The following is a 15,658-nucleotide window of genomic DNA, read 5'->3' as shown; positions in this document are numbered from 1 at the left end:
GTCTATGGGGTTTAACAGACAGGAATAAAGACATTGCTTTTTGGTGTCAGTAGGACTGCTGAACTAGGGATCCTGTCAATATCCCTATTGACTGGATCGTGTCTGCTGTTTCTGTTATCAGTTACTTTTTAATTCTTGCAGCTCTGATCTGTATAAAAATCTTGGAGTAGCATAATAAGAAGAGTTATAGGTTTGCACACTTACTTAAATTTATTTCAGTTAGTTAGTACATTGTAGCTGTCTATAACAAAATTGCATCCCCTATTTAGAAACAAAATCTTTTTAAATCTGTCTTAGCAGACTCAACAAAAACCATACTCAGTCCTTAAATGCCGTTATTTTTGCTGACACCTTAATAGCAACTAAATCTGAAAGTCTGCCTTCTAAGAACAGCAATGTGCACAGCTGAGAATGGCTCTATTGGGGCAGACCAAGGTCCATCTCGCCCAGAATCCTGCTCCACAAATTGGAAGCACTTCCAGAGCTATATGCAAGTTCCTCTATATACAACAGCTTCAAGTGGCTTTCTCATCTGTAAGCTTGCCACAAGTTTATTTATATAGACACTCATATTTTTTGGTAGAGGAGTTCCATAGATCTTTTTCCCCACCATGTTAAGAGCCACCACTTCTGTTTTTTCTTAATGTTCTTTACAGCTTCACGTTTGCTCCTTATTCTCGCATTAGGCAAGGTGGGCAACACCCTGCCTCCATCCAGCCTTTCAACACAGCTCATAATTCAGTAGACCTCTATAGCATTCAATGCACACACGTCAAATCTAGATGGGTGACAGCAGCTTAAATTGTTATTCATCTTACCTTTGATAGTCAGCTTTGCCTGTACAGCCCCCTGTAGGGGCGTTTTCTAGGCCTGCTGTATCCTTCAGATGAGTGGGACAGAATGCCACACAGTACTTGGGAGACAGGTGAACCACAGATGTAGATGTTATTATATTATTTTGTCCTCTGTTCTAGTTTTAACACCCTTCCTGAAGTCACCAGGGGAAAAGTAAGAATGCAAGAAAAACCCCACAAACGTCTCAAAGAAAAGTAGTGCTGCCCATGTTAGTCAAATGGCCAACTAAACTCTTACTCGCAGGTGTGGAAAGCTACCCCTCAGAAGTCTTACCCTTTTCCCCCAGTCAAGAGTGGTTTATGGCAATTACCCAGTGAGTAGTTGTTAGAGAAAAAAAAAAATTAATTGTTGTGTTCTCTAATGACTGCAGCTGCAGCACATCAGCACATTATTAAATTGGTTTCATCAAGATTTTTTTTTTCCTTTAAACAATTCTGCTCGAATTTGTCTGTATTTCCAGGGCTAGAGCTAGATGTGGCTGCTTCTTCCACTTAGGCTTGTCACTTTTTCGCAAGAAAATGCTGTTATGTGTCACCTTTCATTTGATTTTGCTATGCTTCTGCAATTAGAGTTCACTCATGAGGCTTTTTTGTAAGACTCAAAATTGCCATGTTACAGTAAGTCTGCTCTTGAATTAACTATTATAGCATGCTAAAATGAATAAGCATGTCAGCATGATGCACAACTGAAAAAAAAGTAAAAGCATTACCAAAACAGAACTACAAACCATTACCTGGAATACCAAATGTGTAAGAAATCTTTATTGGATGGGTAGGTTGGGAAGAACAGGCTTAGAGCATTTCTCGGGAGTGTGTTATAATTAAGAAAATAATTTAGAATATAAATAAATTGTGTATATATATAAGTTTCAACAGACATAAAATTAGATCACATAACATGAAGGGTACACAAATGCATGCGACCACCTATACAGAGCGTTGATCTCAATTGTATTTATCTTTTATCCTTTTGGAAGGTTCATGGTCTGCTTGATACACATGGTGGATAAGAGCTACAGCTTGGTCTTTTTCTACTGTAGTGGGTGATCTACACTGGGGTTGACAACAGCCTGAAGAGAGGACGTAGCACAACTTTTCCCCCTTGAGTAATTAAATTGAAGTTTTCCTCTAAATTAAGGGGTTATAGCAATGCGTTCATCCATAAAAAAATTATTTTTTTATATCCAGGAGCCTGATTTCCATAGCTGAATATGGCTATGGTCGCTGTAATAGGTATCAGAGATAATTTAACGTACACTAGAGAGAGAGCACTTAACTTGTACACACTGCTTCTAAATAGTCTTGAACGTTAAACTGCTCTTGCTTTCTGTGGGCCTATTATCTAGACATTTTCTAAATCATCAGTTCTGGTTTATGGAAAAATAAAATGCATCTGGCTATTACTAGTTGCATGTACTCACTTAATTTCAGTCCTGGGAAAACAGTCAAAAATACATATATGGTAATGGACTATTCTAATAACAATGAGCAGAGCTGATGAGATGGCTGGATAATCTGTCCCTGGTGAGCAGTACAGTCATTAATTCAGTTTCTTAGTGCCTGGTTTTCTGATAGGTGGATCTCTGACACTGCTTTTGCCCCTCACTCAATTATCTCTCTAGGCTACAGGATGACAAATAAAGGATTATTTTCAATTAGTGGGGTGTAAGAGAGTGTGAATATGTAGTGCAATAAATGCTTTGTGTGGATACTTACTTTAGAGTGCAAGGGCCTTCCTTTTTTTTTAGCTTAACACAGAATCTGTGGTGTAAGTATGTGCACACATTGTTTCAGTCAGAAAAAATATAATGCACAGAAAACCCAAAATAATAAAACTCCTGATAATTCTGTAATTTTTTTCCCCTCAGGTTGCCAAGTCTTAAAGTAAGGTAAATTGTATTCCAGTTTTTATAACAGCCTGTCCAATTCAAACTTTAAAGCAATAATAAATTAGCAAGAATTAGCTTTGAGAGCAAGCATAAAAAGAAGTCACTTCTATACTTGGCATCCATTTAAGGCAGTCAAAAGGTAGGTTGAGACAGAGCACACAGTTGGAACAGTGTTGGCACCTCTCTGCTGGCAAGCTTACTCTGCCGTAAATGATGACAGCAATTATGGCACATTTGTAATGGCTTCATCCTGAACTTACACAAGGAATTCACCTGAATGATTTGCTCAGATGTGCACAGCTCTTGTGAGTGGGTAGCTGAGTTTGAGCCATTCTTTGGAAAGGCAATTTTTCAGATAGCGTTCCTCTTTCTGGTTGTCAGATCCAGTGGCAGTCCCACAAGATCCCACGAGTGTATCTCATCCTTGGCCATAACTAGTTATTAGCGGCTATAAACTGGAGGGGGGCAGATTTAGACTAGACATAAGGAGGAATTTCTTCACTGGAAAGGTGGTGAGGCACTGGCACAGGTTGCCCAGGGAAGTTGTGGCTGCGCCATCCCTGGAGGTGTTCAAGGCCAGGTTGGATGGGGCTTTGAGCAGCCTGATCTAGTGGGAGGTGTCCCTGCAGGGGGGTTGGAATTAGATGATCTTTAAGGTACTTTCCAACCCAAACGATTCTATGAGTCTATATTCAGCAGTAACATAACTGCTTGTTTAGGGTTGCTTATTCACCTTCTCTTCTTTCAAGTTCTCATTTCTCAATGATGGTCAGTATTCACCGATGGAGATGGGACCCTGCCTTGTGCTTAATGGCCTTCAATCTCAAAAAGTTTAGCATAGTCAGCATGGGGATATTGGAGGTGGGGAAGACGGGGGAGGGTACAGCACTTGCATGGACATGTAGAGGTAAAATACAATAGCTACTGATGTCAAGCTTTGTAACCTTTCTTCATGTACTATGCAAAGGCTTTTTCCTGATACGTAGGGAACCTATGTGGAGTTTTCTTCCATTAATCACTAAATGTGCCACAGATGAAAGAAAGGCACAGCACAGGAAAACTGCAACTACTTATGCAACTTGGAAAGCATTTCTAGTTGAATAAAGCATAATATGTTCCTTGCAGTTAAGCAGAGACCTCCAACTCTTTAAATATATCCAGTAGTGACTAACTTGTTTCAAACCCTTTACATTAAAACTAGGTCTTCCACAACACACTACCTCTGAAGCTAGCCAGCTTGTAAAAGGAACAAGTTGTTTACTGAGTTTTTCTCTTTTTTTTTTTTAAACAACATAGTATTTACAGTATTTACAAAAAGCAAAACAGAAAACCACATCTATATGTGGAAAAGCTTTACCGGCATTCATGATGCTCCTTGATAATAGAACTAAAGGTGTTCTGATGTAAACTTGTCTTCACTCTTTTTTCCCTTTGCCTTCTGTTGCAAAACCAAACTCTTACAACTTCTTTCTCAAGATTGAGTCCCTCAGCCATCCTCATAATTTCCTGAGAAGAAGGCTTACTTTGTTCTCCAAAGTGTCTCTCTAGGGCTTCTTTGGCAGCGATACTGGATAAAGGGATAAAATGTCACCTTTAAAATCTTTTCTGACACACTCACGCTTTCACCACTAGTTCAGAAGAAGGGTCAAGGAAGAGCACTGAAGGCAGTGACTTGGTTTGTTTCCTCTTCTTCTATCTAAAGGAAACCCACAGAGCTTAAAGTACTCTGTAGTTGTTTGCTGACATGGACAGTATCACATCACACAGACTTTCAGCACAGAGTAATTTAAATGCAAAACCAGAATCAAGTTCGATGCAATTTCAGTGGCAATCATGAAATGTCTATGCTTCTTGATGGTCTCTAGGAGATATACCTACTAGCCAGATGTGAATGGGATCACAGGAATTGAAACAAGCCCGACCATCCATTTTGCCCCAGTCACAGAAGTGTTGTGGGAGTATAGCAAGTGTACTTTACTGAGGTTACCTGACTGAATAAAATAATTTGGGTTAACAAAGAGGAAGAGCTTCATCACTTACAATTTAGGAAATATTGCATGGTGTATCAAGTTATGCATCTCAATTTGTTATAAAGAGGGCACTAGGGTATTTCTAGAAATCACAGAGATTATGGCAAGCTGTTTCAGCAATCATCCCATTTTCTAAAAGTCTGCCTTAATCTATTCCTCACAGTTGGCAGTGACCAAAGTTGAGTGGTTCCATAAACAAAGAACACTAACACTGTTTTTCCTTACTGTGAGGTAGAATTTCCTTCCTGTTCGGGTTACATTTTCTCAGAAAACAAGGAGTGTCTGTAAAATGCTTATTTTAGATCCATCCACCAGGATGGATCTAAAACTGCCTTCAGCAGTAGTTGTAATTTATTTGGACACAAGAGGGCACTTCATGCATTTGTCTGGAAACGAATTGCAGGTATTTCTGTTGTGGAAATATACACAGTATCAGCTGAAGTTCTAGTTATTTCATCACTTCATCTGTAATATGCTATTGGCCTCTCATTTATAGGTCTGTTTTCAATATTTAGTAAAATTACCAAAACTACTTAATTAATAACAGTGTTCGGCATACACAGAAGTATAGCAACGTCATTGTTTTTAACTAAGAGTTTCTTACACTTTGTGATCAAAATAGAAAATAAAATAACTTCCACAAATTCAAAATAAGTAGATTTTGCTCAGGGTATGGATGAGGTAATTTAGTTAGTGGGACTTCTGTTCAAACATCCATTAAGAACTGCTGAGAATAAGACTGCAGTTCAGATAAAGTCCACCTCCTTGATTTAGTTTGAGACCTAAGGTCCTGTATGAATTCAAAGGAAGAAGTAAGTATTCTTACTATATGGACTTTGGTCCTGAATGTGCCCTCAATTATTTGTGCCCTTGATTACCTGTCACATTTGATACTCCCTGTGCAGCGGAGTTAGATGTAAAAGCAGTAATAATTAAAACCTTTTTAATACAAGAGCTGATTTCCTCAATAGCTGTTAAAAAAAAAAAATCAAAGCCCACAGTGTTAGAATAGTCTTCAGTGAGCTCCTCTAGCCAGGGGAATACAACTAGGACAGAGATGCTTTCAACTCACAGCTCTCACATAGGCCATATTGCATAAACTGGGCAGGGTCTTGGCACTGCCACTCAAATTCTTCGAAAGAATGCAATGACAGAGGACAGGGATCCAATATTATGTCTAAAATCTTGCTTTCAAATTACCCAGACCTCACTTCTCTGGCAAGATAATGAAATTTATTTTAGTATAATGTAGAACCTCTCAATATGAAAAAAAGAGTGCTCTGATACCATATTCACTACACAAATATCATATAATTTGAGCGGAATCAGAATAAATATTTTTTTGTCTTGAAGTATGTTGCTGTGTGTTAAAAAAAATCCTTTAATTGGGAAATGAAGTATATTTGGAGCAAACTAGGGTTTTGGAGGGTTATGCTGTTATTTTTCGCTGGAAAGTTTCAAAGCAGTGAAACATTTTGGAACACTGGCTATAGAGATTCATTAATAGGAAATGACACTTTTGATTTCAAGCCCAAGAAAAAGAAGCATCTTAGCCAAAGGGGTAACACGTAACACTTAATATTTATTACCTTATGGTGGTTCTGCGCTTCCTCTTCCGCTCATTCACTCCAACTTTTTCATTGTATAAAGCTGCATTAAAAATAAAACAAAAATAATCCCAGCAGTTATGTTCCATAGGGGATGGAAAACAAGCACAAATATCTCCAGGAAAAGAAAATACGTTTCTTTGAAGACAGAAGAAAGCTATCAGATAATGTGTCTGAATCACCACACATAGGGGAACTTTTTTCTTAAAGATGATTGTTCATTGTTTTACATCCAGTTATAAAATGGTTATAAGCAGAAGCAGTGTGCTACTGGTAAAGCTGCAAGCCATGCTGGTTCTGTGCCTATGTACCTGTAAATCCACATTTCAGCCCCTCCTCTTACACACTTTCTTCCACCTACCCTGTAGGGAACAATCTAGGGAAATGGAGGCCATTTCCATGCCCCTCAACAACCTCACACTCTTTCTTCAGAAGTACAGCCTTGGTTCCCAATACGATTTATTCATCTGTCTCTTCAACCCCAGTTGCTAATAGATGAGACCTCTCTCACTTCTCAGACACTGTTGCCTACCCAGTTTTTCTTACCCGGCAGCTCATGCTGTAATACTGCTCAAGCAGGCAGCAGCTGCTACCCACCTCAAACCTCTTACAAGCAATTCTTGCAACGTGCCAGCCACCTCAGGACAGTCTCTGGTTTCTAGTGCAGTTACAGGGGAAGAAAGCTTTCTACATTTGGTTCAAAGTAAACTGACGTGTGTGGCAGAAGCAGCTGTTTAATGTTTCCTACTGTTGAATACAATGACAAATGCAAAAAGTAGTGTTAAGACCATCTTCTCTTTCTTCCCGTACTAGGTGAGTGCTGCACAGCGGTAGTCCTGGCATTTGCTGTCACCTCCGGGCATACTGCTTCTGAGCAACGCAATTCATCCAGCTGAAAAGGATGTACTTTAAAACAACCCATTTCCTTTAAATCAACCAACTTGTTCTAAAGTGCACTTTCCAAAGCAAACCCCGTGACTCTTCCTACAACTTGAATGTAGCTGGGCAAAAGGAATGGAATCCCTTAGTAGCAAAAAGGTTACATCAAAAACCTCTGTGCCATGCTATTCTTCTTCACAATTCAAAGACCAGCTGAACTGAAATCCTTTCCCCCATGGCCACATCTTGTATGGCAGAGGCTGGAAGGGAAATTCCTTTTCTGGCAAAGAATCCCCATACCCTGGCAAATGGGTTGTTCTCCAGATCCTAGTAACGTCTCTGACCTGCGCTACAGGAGTGGAGCTAGTTTTCTGGGATGGCATTGAAACAAATTACTTTCAGTAGGCCAAGGGATGTTTCTGTTATTCTGAAACTTCCATGCTTTTTAATTTGCCCCTCTTTGCTCACCCCCAAAAAAGATAACTAAAATCTAATCTAAGCATATTTTACCATATAAAGATGTGAAAACAAAAACTTTAGTCTATGGAAGACATGTAGTAGTCCTTCAATGTATAGATATGATTCTGGTCTAAATGCAGATCAGTATTTAGAGGATCTCAATTCTCTACCTCCTACTTGTTCTGCTTCTTCCAGCCACTTGGACAGTATTGATTTCAGTTTGCATGCATTCTTGAAACTTAGCTGCAAGTTTTCAAACCGGCAAATGGTAGTTTGGCTGAATTCAGAGCCATGAACAGCAGCCAATGCTTCTCCAACGTTGGTTTGTGTATAACCTGTTAAAAGTTGAGAGAAAAACATAATTTGGGGATTTCTAGAAAGGGTTACTTTGCTAGAGATGCTTAGCCCTTCGTTGTTGACACATATGAATAGCGTATGCCTGCAGTGACTTCAGGATGAGCTTTCTGCAGAGGTCTCTGTAGCTGACTCTGAGCTCACCTCAAAGATCTCTTCTGTCTCCCTTTGATTTCAGTGCAGTTTTACCCTGATTTAGTGGAGTTTTACAGTCTGGAGTCAGGGATTTGGGAAGGAGCTAGACCTCATATCTTTCTTTCTATAGATGGTACAATGACAATAAGCTGATCCCTAGTGGCACTACGTGTCTCCTGTTATATGTTGTGACAACTAAGTTGAAGAGATCAGAGGAAGGTTTCAGTTTCTATGCAGACATTGACTTTGTAAGAGCAACTCCCCATTCAGTGCTCTGATTGTGTATCTGCTGTATTCAGGGGTCTGGCTCATCATCTTCCCTTTCTACCTCTGCACCAGAGCAGGCACAATCTCTTTAGATGCTGAATGTCTCATGAGGCAGCTTTTTAACTTCATATTGATTGCACTAACTCTGTGTGTCTGAGTCTCAGACCCACAGCCCATATTAACTCTGTCTTCCCTTGTAAAGCTCAACCTCAGATTAGTTTTTCCTGTGAAAATTACATTTTTCCCATCAGAGCATCAAGCCCAATCTTACAAGCTGTGTGCTTTTTGTTTGTATTGGAGGAAGTTTATTCCCCCACAAATTCAGGATGAAAACTCTGTAATAATTACAGTGATTAACAGCTTGGGGTCTAGCAAACATTTCCGTTGCTGTGGCTGACATTAAATACATGATATACGGCAAACTGACCAAGTTACAAACGCTACTTTAAACCCTAAATTTTTACTTCAGTCCTTATTTTTACACTGCAAATGGAACATGGTAGCTTTCTAGCTGTTTGGGTAATACATAGATAACTGTAAAAATCTTATAATTTTTTTTTTTTACATTTATAAAGCTGGATTTCTGTAGGATGCCCTGTTTTGTAATGATACACTAGAATGTTATGAGCAACAATGTAAAAATTGCCACTCTTCATTCATAATATCCAATGCTTATAAGCAGGATGAATCTGCAGCAACAGATATTTTTTCAGTATGGTTCAAACGGGAACAAGACAGGCTTTTATTTTGCAGTGTTCCTCAAACCTACTGTAGAAAGTAGAAATTCTCTACAGATGAGAAAGACATGGCCCATTTCACCTTTGTCTTCAGCTAAGATTGTCCAGTGGAAGACAAGCACCTCACCGGAGACCCTCTAATGCAATCCATCATGCATCAACCCCAGTAGTTATAATTCAGCAACAAAAATAGCAGTTGCTAATATATCTTAACCTTTTCACAGGAGAATAAACCAGGAAGAGAAGCTTCCTACCGATATGAAAGATTCGCCATGGATGTCATTCATCTTGCACACTGAAATGACACTGCACCATCAGATGAACCACATTTTTAGGAAGGGGGTGGGTATGAGAGGTAAGAAAATGTGCTGCCATAAGTTGCAGAAAATTTGGGTCTGTGCAAAATAATGCACCTACTACTGAATGTAATTTAATAAGAAGCAGTCATATTCTCTGCACTTAAGACAGATTTAAGCACAAGAAAGTTCGAAGTTGCTTTCTGCGAACAAAGTTGCAAAAAGCTGAAGTTCGTAATTACATGCAAGTCTTTTAGGAGTGGAGAAATTTTGGCAGTGCAATGCAGGATTAAAGTTACGATTAGACAACTGCAGAGGCTAGAGTGTAAAACAGTTGGAAATATTTGGGCTTTCACTGGAATTCTTCAGCCCCCTTTTTTTTTTTCAGACATAAAGCACATACCCAGCTTAATTCTCCGCAGCTTAAATTCATTAGCAAATTTCTCCAGTTCCCTGATTTCAGGGGAGTCCATGTCGACAGGCTCTTCGACAGACTTGCTTTTTCTGCGGAACTCCTGCTTGAAGTCTGTGGTGGTGGGATCATCCGTGAGGAGGGACTGGTGCATGGGTGTGAAGCCGTGGCCCAGGGCACAGGAGCTGGCACTCAGCGCATGCTCGGGAAATTTATAAAGGCAAGGGGTCAGGCTACCTGCTACACAATAAAAACATGCTTTCATTATCTCATAATCCATGTCTGTAATATTTATTATATAATATACACAAAAGTATCCAAGAGTGAGGATCTCCTTGGAGATAGAGTCTCTCTTTTGTCCCAATACATGAAAACTGACCAAGAGCCACTTTAACAGGCCACAGCCATTTTACTAAGAAATGTAGAAAACTGTGATGCACTTTAGTAAGATGGTAACTGATCCAAACTTAAACAAATAGCAATCCAAGGCCTCAACTGGAATTGATTAGCATAATAAAACATAGATTTTTGTCATTTTGAGCCACCTAAAATGCAGCAGTCTCTATTTTCTGGTACAAAGAATATTTTGCTGTAAATACTCTTTTACGCTCAGATAAGATATTATCTCGGTTTAGCTTCAGCATAAAATTTGTTTGAAGAAAGTACACAGGTAAGAGCTCAAACCCAGAACACATCCAGAATGACTGTCTGGCTTAAGAAATTTCTCAAGGGCAAAACAAAACTATCCCATGCTGCCTGATCTGTTTGCTATACAAAATTACCAGATTTAATAAGGAGATTCAGTTAAGAGTGAAGGCTGCTCTTTATAGCTAGGTATTTTACGTAGGACTACAGAGTCTCTGACCTGAAGGGGAAAAAGAAAAACATTGGTGAAATATTAACAGCAGCCAGTGAATTCCAGGTTCTCAGGACATCCTTCCCAATTTTCTAAATGACATAAAACTTTGTAGCAGAATTCAGAACTTATTTACCTCCCACCCCTTCTTCCATTTACTTATCCTGTCTTCACTGCTCTGATTTCTCCCACCAGTATTGGAGCTTCTAACACTATAGGAAATTATATGTTTCATGCAAGATAACCACAAATAAAGAATTTTCTCAAAGAATAAGGGAAAAGACTAAAGAAAGAGGACTTACTTTGCAAGGTGCTGACACTGTTTACCACATTGGGATGCGGCATGCTGCATGTCTGTAAGATGCGACTCTGGGAGAGACTTGCTGATAGCATCTCTGGAGTTGCAGGCTTGATCCCTAAAGAAAAAATGCAAGCGTAAAAAAAGGAGAAAAAATGAAGATGTATTTATTTCAAAATGAAATGAAATGAACTTCTGAGCAATATTTGCTGTTTAATACCTGTTAAGTCTTCCTGCAGACCTGAACAATGCCAGGAATGTTTGCAACAGACACATAAGATCAGTGAACAATGAAAGAGGAGGATTTAGACATTTGCACACCTTGAAGGAAGTCTGTAGTCTTTCCCTATGCATATGCATTCACCAAGACTGTTACTCATAATTTCCTTCATTCTTAAGTGAAAAAAAAATGTTGAATTTGATTTTAGACTATATCTGAGTCACGATTATTTCCTGGGAGTTGTGTTGGTTTGGTTCATGGCACTGTCTCAGTGACTGCTACTTGAACGTGCATAGAATAACTCTTCCCCTTTCCTACCCAGCATTGGACACGGAAAACTGAGCAGGATGCTAGCACACCTTAATTAATATAAAAACCCATAGTCATCTGTATCACCTGCCTGTTGAATTCAGCAATCCTTCCATTATACCACCATTTCATTTCATTGAACCAGTCAGGGCTCCATTACCCCAGGTACAGATTATACACAGGTATATCAGATACATTACTCCTGATCCCTCAAAACATGATGATTATCGGGAAAGTGGGCATAGATGAGCAAAAAGAGAAGCACTGCCTCAATCTTGTATAGAATCATAGAATAACCAGGTTGGAAGAGACCAACCGGATCATCGAGGGAGAAATAAGATACGGGGTGATTTCCTGAGAGATAACAGAATCATAGAATCAGGTTAGAAAAGACCTGAGAGATCATCAACTCTAACCTTAAGTGTCTACTACTAAATGATGCAGAGGTTTGGGGAAACTTGGGGCACTGACACCTAATTTGCCAACTCCTTATTTAATATCTTAACCCCAGTTCTGTCCTTTTTAAGCCAGTGTCTTGAATCAGTCCCTCTAAAGGAAAACCAACCAAAATCAGCATGCCTATAGCTCACACAGCTGAGGGTATATTTCTTACCTGCCATCACCCCATAGGTAGACGGTTGATTTCCATAAGGACATGAAGGCACAGAGTAATGAAGGCCTGCCAAAGCGTTTCCCAAAGTCGTCATGGTACGGCGGATACAGGAGCACATAGGAGTTCGGATCAAAGACAAAACAGATGGGACTGGTAAGAAAATGTGTGAGGATTCAGGACACAGCCTTCAAGTTCATAGGTAGATAGTGCTTTTGCATGCAGTTTTTGTAACCATTCAGTAAGCATTTAACTCCAGGCCATCATCATCAGGCCAACACTGCCTGCAGACACTGTTCAGGTCACACCAGATGAGACTGCCAATATGAATAGTGAGATACCCTCTGAGGCAAGACAAGAAATTGTCATGCTGTGGTCTCAATGCATTAGTTTTAGTATAATCTATGGGTATAACCCAGCTCAATGTACTGCTGAGCAAAAGAAATATTGAATTCTCCAGCAGGAGGCCAGTTCCTCTCACCAACCAGCTTCCCTGCACCATTTCATTTAATCTTACATAAAAACTTGTTCTGTGTTCCTGGAAAACTGATTGACCTCACTGTCATGCAAAACCCACAGAGAACACAGACATCAAGGAAGGCAATACTTAGTGCATGCCTAAGACCTGGGTTTCCAGAAGAAGCAGTTTAGGACATTTCCTTTGACACTTCCAGAAACCACACCTTTCTTAGTGTCAACTCACCAAAAGCATTTCAGAGTGCTTTGGCAGAGTGGTAGGAAAACCGAATGATAGACTTTGGGCTCTTCTAAAAAGTTAGGCCTAAATCAACATTTTCCATCAGCAGCACTGACAAACATACAATTAATTTATCTCTAGTATTTTCACAGGGGTGTCTCAGATCTGTGCTCAGTAACCACTTCTTCGGTGCCTGAAGAACCAGAGAATTTTTTACTGAATGCAAAATGAGAGATACAGCTGTTCTTTATACATAAATAGGCACAGCAATGCGTACACTGTCCCCTCTAACAACTGCTATAAAGTATAACATAAAAAATTCATGTTTGTGAATGTTCAGATATGTAAAACTGCAATTTAGAGCATGCATTCCAGTTGTTTATAAGAATATAATTAATTAGGGATTAGGATCTCTGGTTTTTACAACAGCAAAATATCCTGTTTAGATACACTTATACAATTATAAGATCTACTAAAACAGGCATACTTATACTAGTATAAGTGCATGCAAAATAAAGATTACATTAATAATACTAATGCATTTACAGTAATGCAACTTTTCTATTGCGATAAAATCTAATTGTTAACTGGTGGCTTACTTCTTATTATTTCATAATTCATAGATTATATTTTTTATGCATAAGATAGCATTTTCAACTTGCTAAAAAGGATTTAGAATTAAATAGTAACAATGATGCCATTTAAACTAAATAAAAAGAAACAAAATGTTGAAGATACTGCAGAACACCAGCTGTCTGAAATGTTGTGATATCTGAACAGAAGGGTATTAACCTCTGCTTTGTGATGCAGATCTGTTAACGTATTTTAAAAGATTTTGACATTTAATATAAGTTGTTATTCAAAATTCTTTCACATTTACTTTGTGCACAAATTCTCCTTTGATACTTTAACCAGAACTACATTGTTTATTACCTTTTTCTGAAATGTGTAAACCTTTACTTATTATAGTTAGCATCCTCTGTCACTGCTTTCATACTCACAAGATCATTTGTTACATGGAATCCTGCAAACAAAATTCCCAGTGACTACAGTAGTATTTGTCCTTGGGTAGGAACTACAAAATATCAAACCCCAAATCTGAAGCAGACCAGCAAAAGCTTTTGGCTGGCTGTCACCATATACTTTTTATTATGAAATTCTGCTGTGATACAGATACATAAATATGGCCTCATACAAAATTTAAATTCTTCCATTCCCTAATACCACTGCTAACCAACAGCCATATTAGGATGTTTTTAGCCTTCTGCTTAATGTACAAGATCCTGTTATCTATTACCAATACTCATTTCTCATAACTTACCTGGTTTTCCAATTATTGAAATGTTTTATTACCAGTGCATATCAGGAGATAGCTAGTTTCTTGTTAAGACTCCAAATAAAATTCTTATTGTAAAATAATTTCAAAAGATCAAAACTATTTCTTTTTCTTTTCCTGAAAGCTTTCTATGAACAATTCCTATATTCCAGAATCCCACTTCTGAAGGTTTAAGGCTGCATGAAAAATCTCTTTCTGCCTCTCTCTCAGGTAGCTCAATGATTACATATAAAATTAAATGCAATAAAATTGGTTTTTATACACAAACACACAAAAATTAAAAAATATTGACTTCCACCACTAATTTTGAACATCATCCTTAAATTTTAATCTTAATTTAGCATGCAATACACTTTGTAAAGCAATGCTTGCCTGAATTATATTTAGACCCGATATGTTTTAAGTGCATTTCCTATTCAAAGCAATTTATATTATTGTAAATTGTGATTACATAATAAACAAACTTTTAATTAATTTACATGACGCTTGTGATTTGAGATCATGCAGTCATAACAACGATAACAGTGTTTAAATCTGTTCTAAGTTAATGCATTGATCGCATGTTTGACCCTAGTCTTCTAACAAACTTAGCCACAGATTTAGCTAAAACTCAAACATATGAAGTTTTCCTGATTCACTCACCAAGCAGAATTTTGTGAAAATGCTTCTGCCTCAATGTAGATCCAGTCATATATTGCACTGATATCAAATATTTTAAATATTGCGGAACTCAATGAATACCTATCATCTAAAAGCATTGCAAATGAGAGTTACTGAGAGCAAGATTATTTTTTAAAAGTACCTGTAGACACAACATTGGTGGCATGGTTAGAAACCGCCAGGCACTCTGCGGCGCTGTGATGCATTATCAGAGGCAGAGAGGGAGAAGACTCAGAATTCAAGGGCACAAAGGTGTCAGATGAAGCAAACGCTTGACAAGTCATACCCTCCAACAAGCAAAAGAGCCACTTGCCCCTGTTTTCTACCAGAACAGATCCTGTGCGATTAAGAGCAGCTCAAGCTCTACTCCAGAATTTTTGCCTGCATATGCATATACATATACAGGAGGGCTCCAGAGCATAGGGAGGTCGTGTGCAGGTATTTATACCACTAGGAAATCCCTTTATCCATTTTAATGTTCTTTTCCCAGCAATATTGCTATACTGCCATAGAGCCTCCTTCCTTCCCACACAAACACAATACACGTCCAGTTAATGGGGAGGGGAAAAAGGGTGAAACCAGATACATGGTTTGACAGATATTTTCATGTAGGTCTTTTGTGAAGAACAATGACCAGGAAAAAAAACAACATAAAAGTATTGTCTCCAAAGTCAGTTGCAATGAGACAGGTACGTTTAATACTAAGTAGGTTTCCACAGTTAACACCTGCCCCCAAAATCTCATTTGGGCAAT

At 38.6% G+C, this 15,658-nt stretch overlaps 1 protein-coding gene across 3 annotated transcripts; it reads right to left on the bottom strand.

The window, feature by feature from the left end:
- Window positions 1–4,096: 4,096 nt before the first annotated feature.
- On the bottom strand, window positions 4,097–15,189 carry POU1F1 (POU class 1 homeobox 1). Of its 3 annotated transcripts, none has more exons than XM_069849922.1 (7): window positions 15,048–15,189; window positions 12,216–12,365; window positions 11,078–11,191; window positions 9,911–10,156; window positions 7,889–8,053; window positions 6,363–6,423; window positions 4,097–4,310 (listed from the first exon to the last, which is right to left on the bottom strand). In XM_069849922.1, the coding sequence occupies exons 1-7, from the start codon at window positions 15,187–15,189 to the stop codon at window positions 4,097–4,099; spliced, it is 1,092 nt and encodes a 363-aa protein (XP_069706023.1). The 3 variants fall into 3 exon arrangements, with proteins under 3 accessions (XP_069706023.1, XP_069706024.1, XP_069706025.1); XM_069849923.1 differs by having other exon boundaries at window positions 12,216–12,281; XM_069849924.1 differs by lacking the exon at window positions 11,078–11,191.
- Window positions 15,190–15,658: the final 469 nt, after the last annotated feature.

Source organism: Phaenicophaeus curvirostris, chromosome 1 (genome assembly GCF_032191515.1).
Source record: "Phaenicophaeus curvirostris isolate KB17595 chromosome 1, BPBGC_Pcur_1.0, whole genome shotgun sequence".
NCBI lineage: Eukaryota > Metazoa > Chordata > Aves > Cuculiformes > Cuculidae > Phaenicophaeus > Phaenicophaeus curvirostris.
This window is presented reverse-complemented; position numbering and strand designations above follow the sequence as displayed.